Genomic DNA, 20,741 nt, shown 5'->3' with positions numbered 1-20,741 from the left:
TTATCATTTCAGACATTATCGACATTGTGCCCTTAGGTGACTGGCTAGGCTGTGGGCTGGGTGTCCTGGTGTCAGCTATCTCCTGAAACAGACCTGGTTCTAGGAGCACCCTCCTCTAGGAATTAATCTGCAAGGTCCTGTGCTGGGCAGGCTGGCTGTGCACAACCTCAGTCTGTGGGCAGATGCACCAAACTTCTCCAGCAATAATCCATATTTTAGAAACCTTAGAAACTATACTTCTCCTATCAACTTGAGAACAGCGTGGGTTGTACTAGTGCGTTCATACCCAGTAAACACATGGTTAAATGAAACATGGTTTCACTTGATAACATTGGGTTTGGAGGATAAAGGGTATACACACTATACCTACAGGTGAATTTTCCATAAATACCTAGTGCTTACAATTGATGAGCACAGGAAATATGGAAGTAACTACTTGGAGTGTTCCCTACAGTCTAGAGCATGTTCTTTCTCAAGAATAAACATGGATGGAATAAACAGAGACTAGCTCTCAGCTGAGGGGCACACTAGAGGACACACCTGGGAACAGATTGAAAAGACACAGGAAGCAGCCCTTGTAACCTTAGTGTTACTTGGCCTCTGGCATTCAGTTTTCCTCAAGGCAAAACTTAAGTCATTGGACTAGACAGCCTCTTAAGAGCCCTTTCATTTCTAAACTCCCATCTGGAAGTGACTTAGGAGCCAATCAGTACACCAAAGTTTTCCAAGTCCATAGGAATAGACAGAAAAACCTAGGCTGTGCCTTACAACAATTTAAAACTGAGATTCTGCATAAGCAACTACTTGCTGATATTCACTCAGAGAGTAGTCTGTGACTCACACCAGGTGAATTTTCAATAGGAATCTGGTGGTCACTTACCAGCTACATGTAGCCAAAACCTGAGAACTCTACCCGTGGTATCATGACCCACAAAAATAAGGCTTGCTTCATATAATGTATGTCTGCCTCTGGCCTAGAGAGATAGCTCGGTGGTTAAGAGCACTGGCTACTCTTCCAAAGGACCCAGGTTCTGTTCCCAGCACCCACGTGGCAGCTCACACCTGTCTGTGACTCCAGTTCCAGGGAATCTGGCATCCTTACACCAATGCACATAAAATAAAGCTAAATAAAGTATTTTTTAAAAACAAATTAAAAAATAGCCACTTCCCTCCCCTCTCAACCCAGCACTGTTTGTCATCATGGCTCTCACTGAGAGTATCCATTGATCACATCTATGAGGCACCATTTTCTATTATTTATGTTTCTTAGCAAATTTATTTTTGACAACCTCATGAAGTACTATTTTTATGATCTAGTCAAAACCAAGCACTAGAGATCCTAACCTATCATGAAGCTAATGCCAGATGACCAATCCAGTGTGGAGCCAGCACATGTGGGACAGAACTGTAATCCTGACTCTAGGAAAGCAAGAAGAGTTCTAAGCCAGTATGATCTATGCAACAAGTTCAAGGCCAGCGTGGGTTACATGGTTCTCTGTCTCAGAAACAATATGAAAAAAAAAAAGAAGCAATGAAAAATTTTTAAAAACCTGAAAGTTTTGACGCCTAAAATCATCACAGTATTGAAATATTTTGTAAGAGCTACCCTAGGCATCTTTTGTTCAATAGCATGGCCTGCCTCTCCAGGTTTTATCCCAACACCAACACATTCCCTCTGCTTTCTCTCTCTCTCTCTCTCTCTCTAACTCTCTCTCTCTCTCTCTCTCTCCCTCCCTCCCTCCCTCTCTCTCTCTCTCTCTCTCTCTCTCTCTCTCTCTCTCTCTCTCTCTCTCTTTCTCTCTCTCTCTCTCCCTCTCCCTCTCTCCCTCTTCCCATATGGCCAAAGTGAGTTGGAATGAGCTTTTGACTTTCTAAAACAATACTGAGACAGTGACTCAGTGAGGCTCCAAGTTCAAATCCTAAACACACAGGGGAAAAAAATGAGCTGTAGTAGCATGCATCTATAATCCAAGCACTGATGAGGTAGACAGAGGAGGGCCCCTAGAGTGCATGGGCTAGCCAGTCAAGCCGGTTGGTAAGCTGGGTGGGGGAACGGGTTAAAAAGAAGTCCTTGAAGCCAAATAGTCTTTCCCCTTAGAACAAACTAAGAAATTCCTAATATTTCTTAAACGTGTGTGTGTGTGTGTGTGTGTGTGTGTGTGTGTGTGTGTGTGTGTGTGTAACTACAAAGGACCTAGGAGCTAGGAGTAGATAGAATCCAAACATAGGATGGTCCTGTTTATGGTATGGGTTGCACATAAGGACTACTTCAGAAACTAGCAGAACAAACAGGAAACATGTGCCTGAGTGTTGAACTGCAGCATGTAAGGTTTCCAGGAGACACTTCATATTGATAATTTAGCTGCTACTTGTTACATTGCTGTAAAAATAGGCTTCAATAATATTGTGATGTTCATTTCAACCCTTAGGGCATAACTCAGCTCCATTTTTATCTTAATTCTGTTATCATTTCTTCCTTAGAAACTGATGCCCTTCCTTTCTATAAGGGTAACCTTGGCTCTATTGTCAAACCACAGATTCCTGCTACACAGCAGTTGCTGGTAGTGGGAAACTTCCATCCTTCTGGTCTTCTTCACCTCTTCCCCCTTGACTGAATTAGAGCTCCCCAAATGCCATTAGTGAATATGGTAGTGTTCATTATGTGTTCTTGCTGCTGTTTTCTGCCTTGTCTGGATGCTAAGGACTTGTGCCCCCACATATGACAGGCTCATACTTCACCCTGGGTTACAGTCCTTACCCCTGGTATGTTCTTAGAATTGTTAGGTTGTTTTCTTTTTCCCTTCACTTTAAAAAGGGAAATCCCTTTTCCCTCCCTTTAAGTCTTGTAATAATGCTTTTCAGACATACGTAAATCATGACTTACTAGAGAAGACAAGATTCTCTTTTAAGCAGTCAATTAAAATTTTCCTGTGAAATGCTGATCAAATCATACTTCTTGGTGAAAACTACCTTTTCTATTGTAAGATGTACAACAGCATCGTTTTTTAAAAGAAAATCATTGCTTTATCAATTTTCTATGTTCCTTGCAAAATATGCTTTAATATTTATTCTGAGTTCATGCAGTTGAGCTCATGTATACATAGCCTGTGGCACTTTGTTAGGAAGAATTCTTGTGCTGGCCCTTTTTGTGGTACTCCACAGACAACTGGAGGCAATTCATACGTGCTTAAAAATGATTGCTTAAATTTGTAAAATATTAATTATTAGTAAACATGGCTGAAGTTTCCAAAACCAGTGGTTTTTGGGTTTTTTTGTTTTTGTTTTTATTTTTTGTCTTACAATTGTTGAGTTTTGCCGTATGGTTAATGATTTTGAAAAATAAGTTAAGATTCTATAGTTTGTTGTAATACTTTGAGAAGATCGCATCCATCAGCTAAATTTGGGGAGATAAGGTGCATCCATTTTTCCTCTAATCTGAATGATAACAGGAAGTAATTTGAAAGTATTAGATTCATAGCTGGAGATGTAGCTCGGTTGGTTAAGTTTTCCCAGCATGCACAACACACATATAAATGCAGTTTAATTCCTTACAATTTCAACATTTAACAAATGGAGGCAGGAGGATCAGAAGTTCAAAGTCATTCTCAGCTACATAGCAGAATTCAAACCCTCATTAGGATACATGATACCTTACCTCCAAAACAAAAGTATTAGATCTATGTGTGCCACTGCTGACTTTTGTTTTGCCTTTGAAAGTTTTTCCAAGTTGTATTTATTCTATCTATACTTCAGTGTATCATTTTAACCTAATATTAAAAAACATACTATAAAATGAAATGTTATTTAAAAATAATAAATGAAAGAATCAAAGCAAAGAGAAAATGGAGGCAGAAAATAAAGAACAAAAGACTAAAAAATGCTACTCCAAGTAAATACAGTGCTTGTAAAGTATCTTAAAAGTATTCTGCACTGTAGTCAAGTGATACCATTTGTTTACAAGCCATTCTGTTTGAAATGACTGTAATGAAATAATAGAAAATTGACTGCCTCTCACATTCCAACAATAGCAAAGTGCAGACTTTGCTAAGGAAGAAGGATCTTTCATACCAAACCTCCATTAAGTGTAGAATTTTACATTTGTCTTGGCACTTATTTACTCAATTAACTGGTACCTAGTAAATTTAGTAAAGCTTTACCATTAGAAATCACATTGTGTAGTTTTTAAAAATCAGATAGGGAGTATGAACCAAGCTGTGAATCTGTAGATTTGCAGGGCTCAGCTAAGAAGAGGACAGTCCTTGGAATAGTGTCTGATCAGTATTCAGAATACATGGAAGCTGGGTCTCCATTGCCTAGTTTAAGAAGTAGTGTTAAGAGTTACCAAGATCATGTTAAAATGGTATCGCTGTGGCAGCTTAATATCAGTATGACTTCATGGGCACTCAAGGTTCAAGAGAAATGAAATTGTAGCTTGAGCTTTTGAGTTTACCTTTACATATTGTTTTTTGGTATTAATGACTGAATACTGTGAGAGAGGCAATCTCGTTATATTTAACATGCAGACACTTTTTCTTGTCCTTGTTGCCTAAAGCAGTGGCTCTCAACCTGTGGGTCATGACCCTTTTGGGAGTCAAACAACGCTTTTAATAGGAGTCACTAAGATCATCAGAAAACATAGATATTTACATTACAATTCATAAAGCAAATTTACAGTTATAAAGCAGAAGCAGCAATGATAATAATGTTATGCTTGGGGGTCACAACAACATGAGGGACTGTATTAAAGGGCCACAGCATTAGGAAGGTTGAGAACCTTAGAATACAACAACTATTTCCACAATTTTTACATTGTATTAAGTATTGGGAGCCATCTTGGGATGATTAAAGTATGTAGGAGGATATACTTAACGCCTATGAAGTACTGTAATATTTCAAATAAGGAACTTACATTCAAGCATTATGGAATTAGGTCTGGGATTGTGCAAGGTACTGAAATGGTCCCTAAAGATACAGGAGGATTCCCTTACACACAAATTGGTGACCATTTAGTTATCAGTAATAGCAGTAGGCCGCCTCTCAAATTGGCCATACTCAATGGTCATTTAAGCAACTCAGTTAAATCTGTTGAACCATGTTCTGTACCACATGGTTTTGTTTGTGTATATGTTTTTCAATCTAAAAGTGGAACTCTGCCATTGTAATTTATAGCTTCATTATGACACTTGACCCTTTATTCACCAACTGATTACTAGGTACCTCCCATCGGCTGTACTTGACTCCTGGCTGAGGATATAGAGATAAGTAAAAGTTAACTCGTTGCCCCAGAAAACTTGCTTACAGTAAGTTCAGTGTATAGACTGATATATTCACTGAAAACAGTATGGTGGCATTGGATCAGTAAAGGAATGAACTGGCCATTACAGAAAACAGAAAGGACAGCATAGACCAACTAGAAAGGGAATTGACATTGACTGACCCAAGCCATAAAGGATTATCAGGAAGTCACTGGTTAAAAGAGATGGGAGCAGAAAGAACAAATATAAACACCAGTGTCACTGGTGGCAGATCTAAGTCCTGAGAGACATGTCTTGCAAATATCACAGAATGCACTTTGAGAAGCCCAGAGTACTCCAGGACAGTGACCCCACATGACCTGATGCAGAAAAAAAAAGGTAGTGAAGAAAAAAAAAAAGCTGGGCGTTGGTGGTGCATGTCTTTAATCCCAGCAGAGGCAGAGGCAGGAGGATCTCTGTGGTTCGAGACCAGCCTGGTCTACCGAGCGAGTTCCAGGACAGGCTCCAAAACAATACAGAGAAACCCTGTCTCGAAAAACAAAAAAAAAAGCTAGTGAAGTCCAATTGGATAAGGCTGCAGTCAGCTTTTAGACAAATGAATTTTTTTATGAGGTCACTCAAAAATGAACAAAAGTATGGATATGCAAGCCAATGACATGACAGTTTGTTGTTATCGAGTATTATACACTATTGGGTATTCACACCAGTATCACAGTTATTTAGACCATAATATTGTGGGGCCTAGGTCCAATCTTGTGGGACTTCAGTGTATATACAGTTGGCATTGACTTAAGTGTTCAATACTGTACTCATCACTCTTGATCTGGGTGTTTCTTTCTCTAATTATGTGCTATGTGTTGTTGTTATTAATCTGCCTGTTAATGTTTGTCAGTTCTCATTGACTTGATGGATCTGTTCTAAATAATTATTTGTTTTATTTAATGAATGGCTACTGCCACATTCAGTGCTGTTAATGTATTACCCTTTTATTTTAGTCCTGTGTTCCTGGGGTAATTTTTGAGGTATGTTTAATTCTCCCTTTAGCTTGGTTTATTCAGTTGTTTATAATATCTGTTCATTATAAATGATGAACATCACTATTTACTATGCTCATTTAATGACATGTTTTTCCTGTCTATCTTTGTCACCATTTTCATTAAATAATTACCTCTTCCCCACATCCAATGGGTAAGAGTCATCCCTGTAGGCAGAAATGTATCATCTGAAATTATCTTTACCTTTGACTAGTCAAAAGGCAAAATTAAACGAGCAAATATTTCCTTACAGACAGATTGGTGGCAGATATGGCCACTGATGTCAGTGCTGTCCAGTCTTCCTTCATTAGTTCAGCAGGTTGTTACTTAGCACTCAAGTGACATGGAGTTTGGAGGGTCTGATCCTTTCTCCTGACAGCACAGATAGAGTTTTTACAGCACTGTGCTGCACTTCCAGGCTTGAATACTGACAAATTTCACTGTCTGCTTATTGGCCCTGAGCTTGGCCTGGGAAAGAAGGAAAACCCCAGTGGGTGAGCAGTAGCCTACAGCTCCCTTTTAACTAGCTGCCTTCTGTGAGTAGTGCTAGTTTATCAACTGCAGCTAGCCTCTGCATGTGACTTGGTCATCCTTCCTCCTCCTACCACATCAACCTGCCCCATTCATTCATCCAGGACTCCTTCCTAGCCCAGTGCTTACAGTCTCCCTGAATCCTTCTCAAGCTCAACCGCCTCCCCTTGGTACACCCTCTTAGCCATTCCATCCTGACTTCTCACTGAGATACCTGCTCCTGTATGCTGCTATTCATCCCCTATGTGCCTGCCCTCTGTGAGGTTTCTAAACTGCACTGGCAACCTCTTCATCTGTGTGGTGTATACCTAAGTGTAGCCACCAGATAATTTCTGTTAAGACTTCCTGAGAAGCAGAGGAGATTTGAATTTGAGCCCAAAACTCCCAATTCCTCTACCCTTGATTTCAAAGAATCCATGTAGATTTTGGAAATTAATTCATGGAAAATTCTCATGTCACTTTTCTGCCTTCTCCTTCTCTACTCCTCTGTCAGAGCAAACTCCTTGCATGTTCTCATAGTGACTTTGCCTTTGTGTGATCACATACTGATTCCTATATTTTGTACATTCTCCTCCCATTAGCCAACCCCTGACATTCAGAATTCTGCTAATAGACCATTTCAGAGAAGCTCTGCAGTCTTCCACTGCACTCCGCTCCCTTACTGAAAAGTCATAGCCCTAGGTCTTGCCCTTCCTCTTAGAATAAAAATCCAAATCCTTTCCTGCTTAGGCCTGTACTCCCTGCTTCTCTTTGTGTGTGTGTGTGTGTCATGTCACCTTCCCACTTAGGATGCTTATAACCTTTTCTCAGGCTTGTTGATCTTGGTTCCGGACTGTGCTGGCTAGTTTTATGTCAACTTGACACAAGAGTCATCTGAGAGGAGAGAACCACAATTGGGAAAATGACCCCACCCGGTTACCCTGTGGACAAGCCTGTGGGGTCATTTTCTTGATTGATAATTACCATAGAAGGGCCCAGATTCATGTGGGTGATGCCACTCCTAGGCTGGTGGTCCTGGGTACTATAGCTGAGCAAGCCAGTAAGCATGTTCCTCTATTACTTGTGCATCAGCTCCTTTCTCCAGGTTTCTGCCTTTTGACTCTTCTCAGGAATAGAGTGTGGCCTAAGAATTATAAGGTAGAATAAACCCTTCCCTCTCCAACTTGCTTATGGTTTTGGTGTATTACAGCAATAGCAACCCTAACTAAGACATGGATCTTCCTTCCCTATTCTCCTCCCACTTAGTCTAGCCCAGCAGCAATGCTCATTCTCAGCCTCCTCCATGGGACACACCAGCTGAGGTCTGGCATCTACATTTTCCTTTCTAGTCTGAAGGCAGGTTCAGGATATCAGAGGCATGGGTGTATGTATTCACCATCACCCAGAATACACAGCTACTTGGGAAACAGACAGGGATATTGTACCAGTCTATGAATTCCTCTTATGATGCTACCCCTGACTTTCAGACATGTGCAGCCATATTGTTTCTCCCTAACAGTCCCTTTCCACTGTAATGTCATCTTTCAGATTGTAAAGACTGAGTTGAGCATCAACATTGTCTCTGAACTAGTAGGGTAGAGTGTTTAGAGCCCAGGAACATTATGTATTCCTTCATTATCACTTATTCAAATATAGAGGTATCTCAGAATTTTAAGATAAGATTCAGATTCCTTTTCCCAGAAGTCCATCTGTTTTATTTTTACATGGTCTTCCTGAAAATGAAATCAGGATGATTTCCTTGTTATTGGGATCTGTATTATGTATGTGCAGTCCAGCAAAGTACTAACACATAATTATAGCAATAGGACAGTTTCCAAGCCAAGATTATTCACCTTAGAGAGCTACATCAGTGGGACATGGGCTATAGCATAAGGAAAGTAGCCTGTGTGGCCAACTCCACCCTGACACACTCGTCTCCTCAGAGCTGTGTTCCTGTTGCCGCACTTCATGGCATGAAGGTGCCACATGGACTCCGTCTTTCACTGCAGCCTGCATTCAGCACACAACTGCCTTTTGCCGCCTGGTTTGAATGTCTGTCTATACATACTGATGCTTTGTGAATGGTGGTAGAGGCACATTCCACTCGCCTGTGCATGTGGAGGCCAGAAGTCTACTTTGAGTGACTCTAGACTTTCCACTTAATTTTGTGTATTTATTCATTTATTTTGAGGAGGTTGTTGTTTTAATCAGAGTCTCACTGTATAGATCAACTGGCCTGGAACTCATAGGGATCCACCTGCCTCTGCCTCTGCCTCCCTAGTACTAATACTAAAGGCACTGGACACCACCTTATTAATTAAAACAAGGTCTCCCTATCCTTCCTAACCTTTCTTCCCCCTCTCTCAATTTAGAGATCAATGTTTTTGTCAGGATGGTTCTAGCAAGTCCCAGGGATCCATCACCAGAAATCCCAGCTCTGGAGCTATAGGGACAAGCCACTATGTTTGGCTTTTATGAGGGAGCTGGGGATCTGAACTCAAGTCTTCATTTTCACACAACAGGCACATTACTGACTGATCTATTTCCCCTGTCCCATGCTACCACTTTTAACTTGCCCATCACATTGTGGCTCTCAGACTATCCGGACATAAGACACTTAACAGTTCTCTGCCTGAAGCCAATACAGAACTGCTCACCCAGAGTTAGGGGCTTGGCCTTGGAACTGAGTCTTGCTGTGTTCTTACTGACCTTACCAGCTGTCCCAAACAGTGGTTTCTCTCCCCCTTCCTCAACATTCCTAATTGCATACCTTCAGCTTGCCTTTCCATGAGTCCTTTAGATTCGGTCAGTCCCCTGAATGGGGGGGCAGAAATGTCATGCCCATGGGGTTTGTGCTTTAATTAGACCAAATTCAAATTCAGAAAGCAAGATGTGTTGGAAATATACTTTCTTAGACGTTTCCTGGAGCTGGAGTGCAGTTTAGTGGCAGGGCATGTGTTTAGCATGTGCAAACCCCCTCCCTGGAAAAAATCCTTCTGTAGTAAAAAGTGAAAGCAGGTTGGGGGGATATTCTAAATATTAAGACAGCTCAGATGATGGGCAAATCTGGTTTGAGAAGATGAGTCTTTGACCTTCACACTGTCTTACTCTGATGATGGTACATGCCTTCTGTTTCCTGGACAGTTTTCAAAGGTCAGAAGAACTAGCCTATAAGATAATGTGTGGAAACTATGCTTCCTTGTAATTAATTAGATACTGAAATGCAGAAGCTGCTTCTTATTTCCTAACCTCTACTACTATCACACACAGTAGCCTGGCAATAGTAGCATTTCCATAGTAATTAATGTTAATCTACAGCCTTTTTTTTTTTTTTGGTTTTTACAAGACAGGGTTTCTCTGTATTGTTTCGGAGGCTATCGGTCCCACCTGGCCTCGAACGCACAAAGATCCACCTGCCTCTGCCTCCCGAGTGCTGGGATTAAAGGCGTGCGCCACCACCGCCCGGCTAATCTACAGCCTCTTGAAAGGGAATTACTACCCAACATTCTACTGACCCTACGGAGTAAGGGGCAATTTAATACTTTTTGCCTCTGTCCTTTTTTCCCCCTATTATTTTAGTGTAGAGGGAAGAGATAACACCTTGCAGTGCAACCTGTTTTAATTTCATAATTCTTCTATAAATTCATTTGTCAGCCTGGAGAAAAATATGTTTCAAATATTTACTTGCTCTATTCTTTTGAGTTATTGCTGTGTGAAAGGTCTGCCTCCCTCTGCTTCGTGGGATGTGTTTCCCTGTGAAAGATGGTTTGGTACCCTGGGTGGATGAAAACAAACTTGAGAAGACCTATTGTAGAGCAGTGTTTAGTTTCAGTGAACTCTTTCTGTGCAGTGTCCATGGCTGTCCATGGGTAACTGATTGTAGGACCCATCTTGAATACCAAAATCCCCAGATGCTCAAGACTCTTACAGTAAATTGTGTAAATGCTGCGGGAATTGGGATCGCAATGTTTTTGAGAAGATGACAAAGAAAAGGTGTGCATGTTCGATTCATGCACTATTTTGCTTTTGTTTTTATTTGTTTTGTTTTTGTTCTTCTCATACAGTTTTGGTACTGATCGGTTGACTCTTTGGATAAGGAACCTTTCAGATATGGAGGGCTGACTTAATACCCCTTGACTTTAAAGTACAGGTCAGAATTTAAACTCTTCAGTTGTTATTTCCTAAATAATTTCACTTTTTTAACCTTAGCTTGCCTTACTCACAGAGCTAAGACCTATACTGACCATAAAACTCCTAGAAGCTTACAGCCCCTGTACACTGTTGTCCAGATGTTTCAACTCTGGGTCTTCCCTCCCCAGACAGCTCTTACTGCATTCACCTTTTTGAGAGGGTAAAGCATAATTAAAAGCTGTCATTTCATAGTTGATATTTTAATAGATATTGTGCCCAGCTGCTCTTCTGGTGTAGAGAGTTCCTAAGTAAATGTTTTGAATTGTGTTTGAATCCCCTATGGCAATATTATCACAAAGGGAACACTTTTATAAATTGAAAATAAATTATCCTGATTACATTGTCATATTCCAAAATACAAACAGAGGAGTGGGAGTAGTGTTAATGAAAAATATTTCTGCATTTTAGTTGTAATGGGAGACCATGAAATGGACAGATAAGAGACAAGATCTTAGCAGAGAAAGAATGAATAAAAATTTGTATGATTTAGAAAAATAAGCCAAAGCTGGGAAAGTTACGTGTTGGAGGAGAGGCATGTTCAGTGGCAGAATACTGGCCAAGTCTGCCTTGGCAGAACCAAGTGGAGTTCTGAAGGGTCACAGCTAGTGGCTGAAGAAAAGCATTTCTGAACCACAGCCTGCATGCAGCCTGCAGTCTGCATGACTATCCACAGCAGTGTGTGCTTCCTTCCTGCTGAGGTGCTGAACTTCTGTCCAGAATTTCTCTCTACTTGTGCTGGGTTCTGTCTGTATGGGGATGGTGAGAAACATCACAGAGGAGCTATATCCAAGGATCCTCGCAACAGAAAGCTAGGTTTTGTTGGAACGTGGCCTTACTCTCCACGAGCCTCTAGCCTATTAAAAACTTGTGGCCTGTGCTTTTGGATTGCTGGCATGAAATGATCTCCAAAGCCTCTACCTTGCTAGTCTCATCCTCTTCGCTCCATCACAGTCTGACTTAACACTCCTCATACTGCTTTTGTCTTGGACTCAATTGGTATAATGTCATCTTCTGGCACCTCTGGCTCCCTGTCTTATGGCTTCCCTGTTTAATGACTTAACTCCTCTTCTGACTCTTTATCTTTGACAGTAGAAATAGTATTCCATCTCTCCCTTCTCACATTCTCCCACAGTCACCATAGTAACTGTGAATTCCACCCTGTGTGTTTTGATGTTTCTGATAGTTTAATCCTTGTCTCCTGAACCACATCCTCTTCTTTCCAGGGTCCTCCTAGGCATTTCAGGTGTGTTACTAGCATCTCAAGTTGAGCAGATCTGAACTCTAACTCTAATACTTGCACCTTCCCAGAAAGCATGGCCCTCTTTTCTTTCCAGTAGTTCAGATATTCATTGCTTAAATTGGAAGTCATATTGGTTTCTCCTGACACTGTATGAAGTCATAAGGTCTTCATTTCTCATGGAGTCTCTCTTACATACTCCTTTTACTGACTGCCTTTGTGCCCTCACAGTGATTATCTTTGTTATCCATCAGGTTTTAAAATGGTTTTATGCAATTTCTGTATACCACTCAGCACCAGCTCTTGGTTGTGTCGGGCATCCTCCATGCTACAACTAGGATGTCTTGTTCTATCTCCAGTCTCTCTGTAAAAGAAATACAAAGGTTACCAGAAGCACAATTCTTCCCAAAAGAGTTAAAATTTGTCAAGAAAGCTTGAGTAGGCTATATTTAAATGAATACATGCTGAAGACAAGGCAACTCCAGTAAATAGCGTGGGACTATGGATAACTTATGTCTGTCTATGTGAAATATGTTGAATTTGCCTATAAAATTTGGGATTCTAATGGATTAGTTTTCTGCTACTGGGAATATTAAGGATTAACCCTAGGCCAAAATTTGATTTTTCCTATCTCACAAAAGCTATAGCAAATAAATAGGATCATAAAATTAACTTTTATTGTTCTTCAAAGATCTGGATTCACTTCACTGCTCTCACTGAATTAAATTACTTAAATAATTTGTTTATAAGGGGGAAAAACAAGTTAACTTGGATAAATAAAATATAGATTATTTACAAAAACCTTGAACTTTTAAATACTTAAAAATATGCTTGTTGTCTTAACCTATGTATCTCATGTGTAGGAGTTTGGTTAATCACTGATGTCTCATTAGACACAAATCCTCTAATCAGAAAATAATTCTATGAATCAATATAGACTTACCCTGCAAAGTGCATCTTGAATAGCATTAGAGTTTCCTTTGCTATGTTGGAGTAAACTTTCTTGAACCTGATTTAGAGTTGTTCCAAACTCTCAGTAAGAAGTTCCAAGGCTTTTGATATAGTGATGTAATTTTTATAGCATATGTGAATCCATGAGTTCAATTCCCTAACCCTGAAAGAGTAAAAAAAGTGAACAAGAAAAATTTGAAACTTTTATCTTTTCTCATATAATACTGAAGTTAATTTTGTTCTTGGTTTAGCTTAATTTACTTTTTCTTAAACAAGAATTAAGAGAGAGCTGGTGAATAAGACGTCTGAGCCATTGACCAAACAGTTTATAATTAATAGAAGCCTCTATGTGTTTATTTGTGACTGAAAGGCTGTGGAACCAGGTGGAACAGAAACTTCGGTCAATACTGCCCTTCTTAGCACTTCACAATTCACTATGGCTGCCTTCCTTATAATAGCACTCCATTGCTTCTTCTATGTCTCATCCCTAAACAGAGCTTGTTCTTCAGTGTCCAAAAAGTGTTAACAACCTTTGAAAATCAAATCATCCCCTTCCTAAGATACTTTCCAAGAAGTGAGCAGATCTGGGAGCACACTGTGGTAACTGGCTATAGCCAGGCCCCTTTAAACATAGTGAATACTGAAGAGAGAGAGAGGCTCTTTTCCCATTCGATAAAGAGAGTTCACTTCATACTTTTAGACCTGTGACTTCTTTTGAAAATATTTCTTTTTTTTGTGGATTTTCAAGATAGGGTTTCTCTGTATTGTTTTGGATGCTGTCCTGGAACGCACTCTATAGAACAGGCTGTCCACAAACTCACAGAGATCCGCCTGCTTCTGCCTCCTGAGTGCTGGGGTTAAAGGTGTGCACCACCAACGCCCGAAAATATTCCTCTCAAAAACATAGTGTCTTAGTTTATGTAGCCACTTCTCCAGTTTTGAACACATATTTTTTATTTGTAATGCAACTATATCTATAATGAACATTATGCATATAAGTTACTTCCATGGAATAGGTCAGCAAAGGTGAATTTTGCAGGTTAAACTTGAGGAGTTAGTTATTACCCTTTATTGTGCTGCAGTACCAGCTCACATTCCCACCAGCAGGGTGACTTGTTCCTTGACTTTTTCTAAATATGTTGTTAACTCAGACCAAAAAGTGGTGCTTTGTTTGAATGTGTATTTCTTGGATGATGCCTGGACCTAATCATTAGTACTACTTTGTCTTTCTAGATTCAGTCTCTGTGTACCCTCTTGTAAAGTATTGTTCCATGCTTCTTTCTCACATTGATTTACCATGTCTTTGACTTTTTATGTGGTGTTTATTAAAGCAGGATATTAACCCTCTGTCATATTTGTAACTGACTTGGGTCTTTAGAAATGAGTGGAGTTTGCCTAAAAAACTACAGCAAAAGAACACTTCTTGTACACAGAGCTAGCTACTAGCCTCAAGCAGTGAACTGAGGGAAAAGGCATACCTTCACACATGTGTGGTGATTGGTCCATATAGAAGGTGCTAGAAGGAGTGGGAAGATGGGCCGGAGTCTTTGATAAAACATTTGACCTTGATCGCCATATAGTTGAAAACAATGAGAGAATTCTGAATGGAGAAGTATAATAGATTTTATTCATAGCCACCACAGAACTCAAAGTTTTCATTGGCCCCCAAAGTGTGTTTTCTCTTGGTAACTTAGTCACTTCACCCTACAACTTTTCAGTTGTCATTACTTCCTTTTGAAACAATTAAATTCAATTATTTCACTTACTCATGGTGCTTATGTCAACAGCTCTTTCCCTCTAAGGCTCTCAACTACTTGTCTTTGTAGGACAGGCACGACACTTGAACTGTTTGTAGGAGCACTTGACAGTGTTGAGAGTGAGAATGACCTTTTTAAGCTTTTCCATGGCAGAGATGTTGTTATAAAGCCTTTCAAATGAGTAACAGCTTGACTTGGTTTAGCCAGGCACTTATCAAATACTGGGTAGCTTGTTAACCTCAGGTGGAATAACTTAGGATTGTAAGATAATCACCTGAGTTCAGAGCCCAGCACTACCACACACCAGGTCACAGTGTTTGGCTCTTGAATGAGAAAAGGCGTACCAGGTGATATACAACTCATAGAAATGTATCCTGGATATTAATGCTTTATCATTTTGGACTGTCAGATGTGAGGAGCAGCCCTTCTCTTCTGTATTAAAAATGTGCATCTGAGCACATCTCTGTGTCCTGGTGACTATCGTCTACTCTGAGTTCTTTCTCCTTTAAAGTGAAATGCCTGTAAAATCAGTATTTAACTAATAAATTTATCTGTATTCCCCCTTAAAAAAAAAAGTATTGTCTTCTCCGACCTTGGACTTGGGAATTGAAGTAAATATCTTAGCATTGTTCTCTAGTTGTTAAATCTTGGTGAGTTCTGTTATGTTTTAATACTCAACTCTAGGACATTCTTTTCCATTATAATTTTAATTTCCTAAGCAATTTGGTTTGTTCACCTTCTATAAAGGGAAAGCCTTTTCCTTGAGAGAAGCCTTCCCGTCAGCCTGGTTCTAGAGCCGCATCAGTCCCAAATAAACACACAGGAGGCTATATTAACTATGAAGCTGTTGGCCTTGCTTGTTTCTTACCGGCTAGCTCTGACTTAACTAATTACCCCATACTTGTTAATCTAAGTATTTCTCTTACCGGAGAGGTTTCCGGGCTTCCTACCCCATGGCGCTACATCTCAACTCTCTGTGTTTCTCCTTCCCAGAGTCCTCCTGGATTCCTAGTCCCACCTATCTAGATTCCTATTGGCCAGCAGTGCTTTATTGACATAGGACTTCCCCAACATCTCCTCCTTTCTGTTTAAACAAAAAGAAAGGTCTTAACTTTAACACAGTCAAATTGTATATAACAGAACAGTTATCAAATAAGAACATAGTTACAATATTTTAGCAAGATTTAAAGAAAATGTGATCCATCCCATCCTTGTGAGTCCAAAGTTCTATATGTAGCTTATCTTTTATCATAACTAAGGAAAACTATAATTATAACTATCTCTCTTCAACTCCATCAAAGACCACAGAAGGATAATATATATATATATAGGTAAGGTCTTTGGAAAGCTGAAGAGATTAAAAGAAAAAAGTATAGAGCCAAATATTCCGAGTTCAGCCTTGACTGTAATTGGTTGGTATAAATTGTATAGTACCTTGAGAAACTCTTATTTTCTTAAAGTTTGGGGGGAAAAAAACTTCTACATTTATTTCCATTCTTTACAGTGCTGTTTTTCTTTTAGGTATTCTGAACCAGTTACCTGTTCTTAAAAATAATAATAATAATAATAATCAGGGTATTGATGGCAACTGTAGGCTGTGGTGTTCTTACAAAGCTTGTGATGAATCCTGAGTGAAGAATTAAAGCAATGGATGAGAGATTTGAGCAGAACTCAGTAGTCAAGCACATGCTTCGCCTGGTTTAGGGCACCAGCCACAAGAAAAACATGACACCTGGAAATCAGGTCTTGTTTTACATGTGGATTAAAATATTAGAAGTAAGACAATAAGGGGGTGTTGTATGCTCTTAGTCCCAGCTCTCAGGAGACACAGGCAGGTGGACCTCTGAGTTTGAGGCCAGCCTAGACTACAGAGCAAGTTACAAAACAGCCTGGACTACATAGAGAACCCCTCCTCACCACCACTCCCAAAAAGAAAAAAAATATATTAGAATTAAGCAAATCTCAACACTACTGAGGCCAAGGAAGGAAGATTGCAAGTACTAGACCATCCTGGCCTACATGGCAAAACCCTGTCTCAAAAAAATTGTAGAATTAAAATATTTTATGCCTTTTCTATTTCCATCAACATAAAAAAGAAGGTGCTTTGGAGGAGAAAGTTGGTGTAATGAGTAACAGAGACACTATGTCATAAAAGCACACCAGAGATGACTGTGGGCCTGCTTACCCAGCTGTCATCTAATGGGCAGGAATTAGAAGACTGAACACTGTCCTTGTAGATGCATATGAAATGCATCATTTGTCCTTGGAATTCTTGACTTGTCTCTGCACAGTAAACGTTCAATTATCCATGCTAATAGAGGGAAGCCAGACATGCATAATTCCAAAGAGCCAGCAATGTAAGGAGCATTTTAGCAGCAGTTTGCCGTTTGTATGTGACCTATTCGGGGTAGAATTATTTTCCTAAGTCTGCTTGTTTAGCCATCCTAGAGAAGACAAGCAAAAATCAAACTGGGTTATCTGTAGAAGAATATTTAACAGTTAATTCTAGAGAAAAAAAATGCAGAACCTCATACCTGCTGACATCTTTTCTTTTTTTCTCTGACTTCATTAGAATGTATGCTGTCAGAAGGATAAGAGATGCCTTCCGAGAAAATAAGAGTGTAAAGGATCCTGCAGAAATTCAAGCCCTGGTAAATAAAGCCAAAAGAGACCTTGAAATAATCCGTAGACAGGTAAGATGGTTCAGTGACAGACTACTTTTCATTATGTGTCTTCAGCTTTGACGTTGCCTCCTTGATTGGACATCACTTTGGTGTTTGTGATTTACACCACAGGATGGTGAGGCACTGTCCTCTTTTCTAATGCAGACGCGTAAAGATGAACTATCCTTTCACAATATTCAAGGACATCTTACAGTAGAATACCAGCTTTCCAGAACTTCCAGGGCCTGGTGCTTATGGGAAACTACAGTTGATGCCTCGAGTGTGAGAAACTTGGGCAGAGGGGCTACTTTTTAATCCAAGTGTTTTTAGGATGTACTGTACATGATTATGTGGCACATATCAAAGCATAAATATACCCTCCTTTTTCTCGTATTTTTCATCAGAATTTAAGGTGAATAGAATGGGTTATAAGCGTGAGTTATATTACCATGTAGAAGATGTGTTTGCAGGTACAGGGTACAGAGCACATCTGCTCACATGCTGGCCTACAGTGACTCCTTACAGGTGTTTCTGTTTTCATTCTGCATCAGTGTCAGGAGTCACCCTGACTTAGTCTTGTTTTTCAGAGCTTTGTAAGGTGAGTCTTGCACACATGGCATCACAGTCTCCTGATTAGTGTGCTAGTGTGAACTGTCCATCTTCTGAAGTAATTAAAGTATCAAAGACTGATGTAGTCTTCTGTTGATTGGCTTTCTGCCCTACCCTACACATTTCATTTTTCTTCAAATTGGCACAGCTCCATTTTTGTTTAAAAAATTTTTTTCTCTTATGGCAAACTTGCTTATGAATTGTAAAAGGGATACATTTCCAAAGTTCTGTTGTATTCTGTAACGTGATTTGTGGGCCCCCTACTTAGGAGTTGCCTGCTTGACTACCATTGCCTCTCATTCAAGTCTTTCCCTGACTCTTTTCACAATTGTCTCAAAGTAGAAATTAAACAAAAGTGATATTAAAAACCAAAATTTGCATTTTATGTCGAGATTAAATCCGCTTCTGTTGCCTACATAATGGAGCACTCTCTTCAAGAGTATCATCAGACTCTGATAATCCCCTGAGTCCTGCATTTGTCTAGTCAGAGAATAATTGAGCCACATTTGGACATGCCTAAGAAATGATTGTCAGCTAAAAGCCTGAAAAGGTAATAAGATTACCAGGAAAAGGCTGGTCTGCACATTTACATATACTTGAGAGATACAGATACATGTGTCACTTGGAAAACTCCAGGCTGGTGGCATTTTCCAGTCTCTGGCGATTGGATTATTTCATGGGATCCTCTAGCAGTAGAGCTTAGGAAGATAAGGAGCTTGAGTCTGTATGTTATATAAATGCACAATGATTCAGTTCTTTGGCACTTTCTCTGTGTAGAAATTGCCAAGCATGATCAGAACACAAACTGTGTTGGAAAGGGGACCTATAAATAAGCTCTCCCGCCATTTGCCATGCCCAATCTTTAATTGTCTGTAGTAGCTCTTGGTTTGAAATGCTAAAACTACTCTCTAAAGTTAAGCCAGGGTCGGGCTCATGGCTTAACAGTAGAATACTTGCCAACTGTGTACAAAGCTCCTTAATTCTATCCCCAAAATTGAAAAGAGAAAGCAAACCAAAAAATAAAAAGACCAGACCAATTATGTCCTTCAGCCAACGTTCTCAGTGAATATACACTGAAAACAGGCTGGGACAGCAAGAGAAATGGACTGTGAACAAGATGATGGTGGACACCTCAGGACAGCCTGGTGACTGCACTTTCCTCATAACAAATGCACACTGTCTCCTTCCAAGGTTTCCACAGTAACCTAGTAGAGCCACATGTTCCCCACCTTAGAGAGGCCTGACCAAGGCAGCATACTCACTGCACTGGAAAAGTTCACCAGTCATACCTGTTAATTCCTGTTTACTTCCCTTTCAGGCCAAACCTTCCTGTGCCACATTCACCATAGTAGAGCACTTTCTCAGCCAACTTGCTACAAGCTGATGTAAGCTGGCCTTAGAGCAAAGACCTGAAGTAAGAGAGGAAACTAGATTGACACACACACCATCTGTGCATTAGCCATTGTTATTGCCATCTCAGTTTCCTCAGTGTGTCCCTGAGTTCTATTCACACACTAGAGTGGATTTTTTTCCAAAGAAAGGATCAGATTGAGGCACTGTCCTGTTGAACTCCCCCCAGAGACTTCAAAGTAGCACCTTGACAATAAAACATGAAATTCTCATCTATTTTGTCTCACCCTATGAGGACAGGATCTGACCTGTGCCATAGTTACTGTTTCCACAAGAACCTATCTGCGTTAAATCCAGACTTGAGCTTCCAGGTATTTGACTTAACTCCTTAATGCCTGGTGGAAAATACAGGTGAGGATAATGGAGTAGTAGCAAGCATCAAAAAAGGTAATATATGAAAAGCCCCTGAAATGATAGTAGTGAATGGGAACTATCTACTGTGTAAAGAACAGGCTCACATAGAACTGATGCCCAGGTTTTGTTAACTAAATGAAAATGTGCAGTTTGTCCCAAGATCACCTCAGGCAAAGGATCTGTGCTACCAAAATTGTGATGTTTTCAACTCAGAACCAAAGATACCTAGAACTTCCTTTTAGAAAGCCTGAACTGTGAACGGATGGAGGAGATCTCATTAGGATCTTGACATATCACAACCATGAACCATGGTCTTTTTCCTATCAAGCCCTTCTACCGGAACTGCTAGGCCCCAGGCACCCACAGTTTGTATACCAATTCAGTCATAACTCCTCCCAGTTCTTTGAACCAGAAGTCTCGGACACCAGCCCAGTTGCCAGATACACTAAATTTAAAGGCAGCACCCTGCAGGAATGTTTTGTTTGTGATCTAACAAATAAAGCTTGCCTGAAGATCAGAGTGTGAAGCTAGCTAGCCATGATAGTTAGCCAAAGACTCCAGGCAGTGATGACACACACTTTTAATCCCAGCACTCGGGAGACAGAGGCAGACAGATTTCTGTGATTTCAGGACCACCTTGGGCTACAGGAGATTGATCCAGCCTAAAAGAGAAACAGAGCCCGGCAGTAGTGGCTCACACCTTTAATCCCAGTACTTGGGAATCACAAGCCTTTAATCCCAGCACTAGGGAGGTGGAGAGAGAAGTGATA

At 40.2% G+C, this 20,741-nt stretch overlaps 1 protein-coding gene across 2 annotated transcripts in view; it reads left to right on the top strand.

Annotated features, from left to right (window-relative positions):
* The window catches only part of Lyrm4 (LYR motif containing 4), a 94,685-nt gene that overhangs the window by 1,705 nt on the left and 72,239 nt on the right, over nt 1-20,741 (top strand). For both annotated transcript variants that reach the window (XM_021224986.2, XM_005066389.4), the window contains exon 2: nt 17,508-17,628. In XM_021224986.2, coding sequence (XP_021080645.1) covers nt 17,508-17,628 — 121 coding nt within the window. The remainder of the gene's footprint in view (nt 1-17,507; nt 17,629-20,741) is intronic.

This window comes from Mesocricetus auratus, unplaced genomic scaffold (genome assembly GCF_017639785.1).
Source record: "Mesocricetus auratus isolate SY011 unplaced genomic scaffold, BCM_Maur_2.0 Super-Scaffold_100013, whole genome shotgun sequence".
Lineage (NCBI taxonomy): Eukaryota > Metazoa > Chordata > Mammalia > Rodentia > Cricetidae > Mesocricetus > Mesocricetus auratus.
Note: the sequence above shows the minus strand (reverse complement) of the source record. Positions and strands in the feature narration are given on the sequence as shown.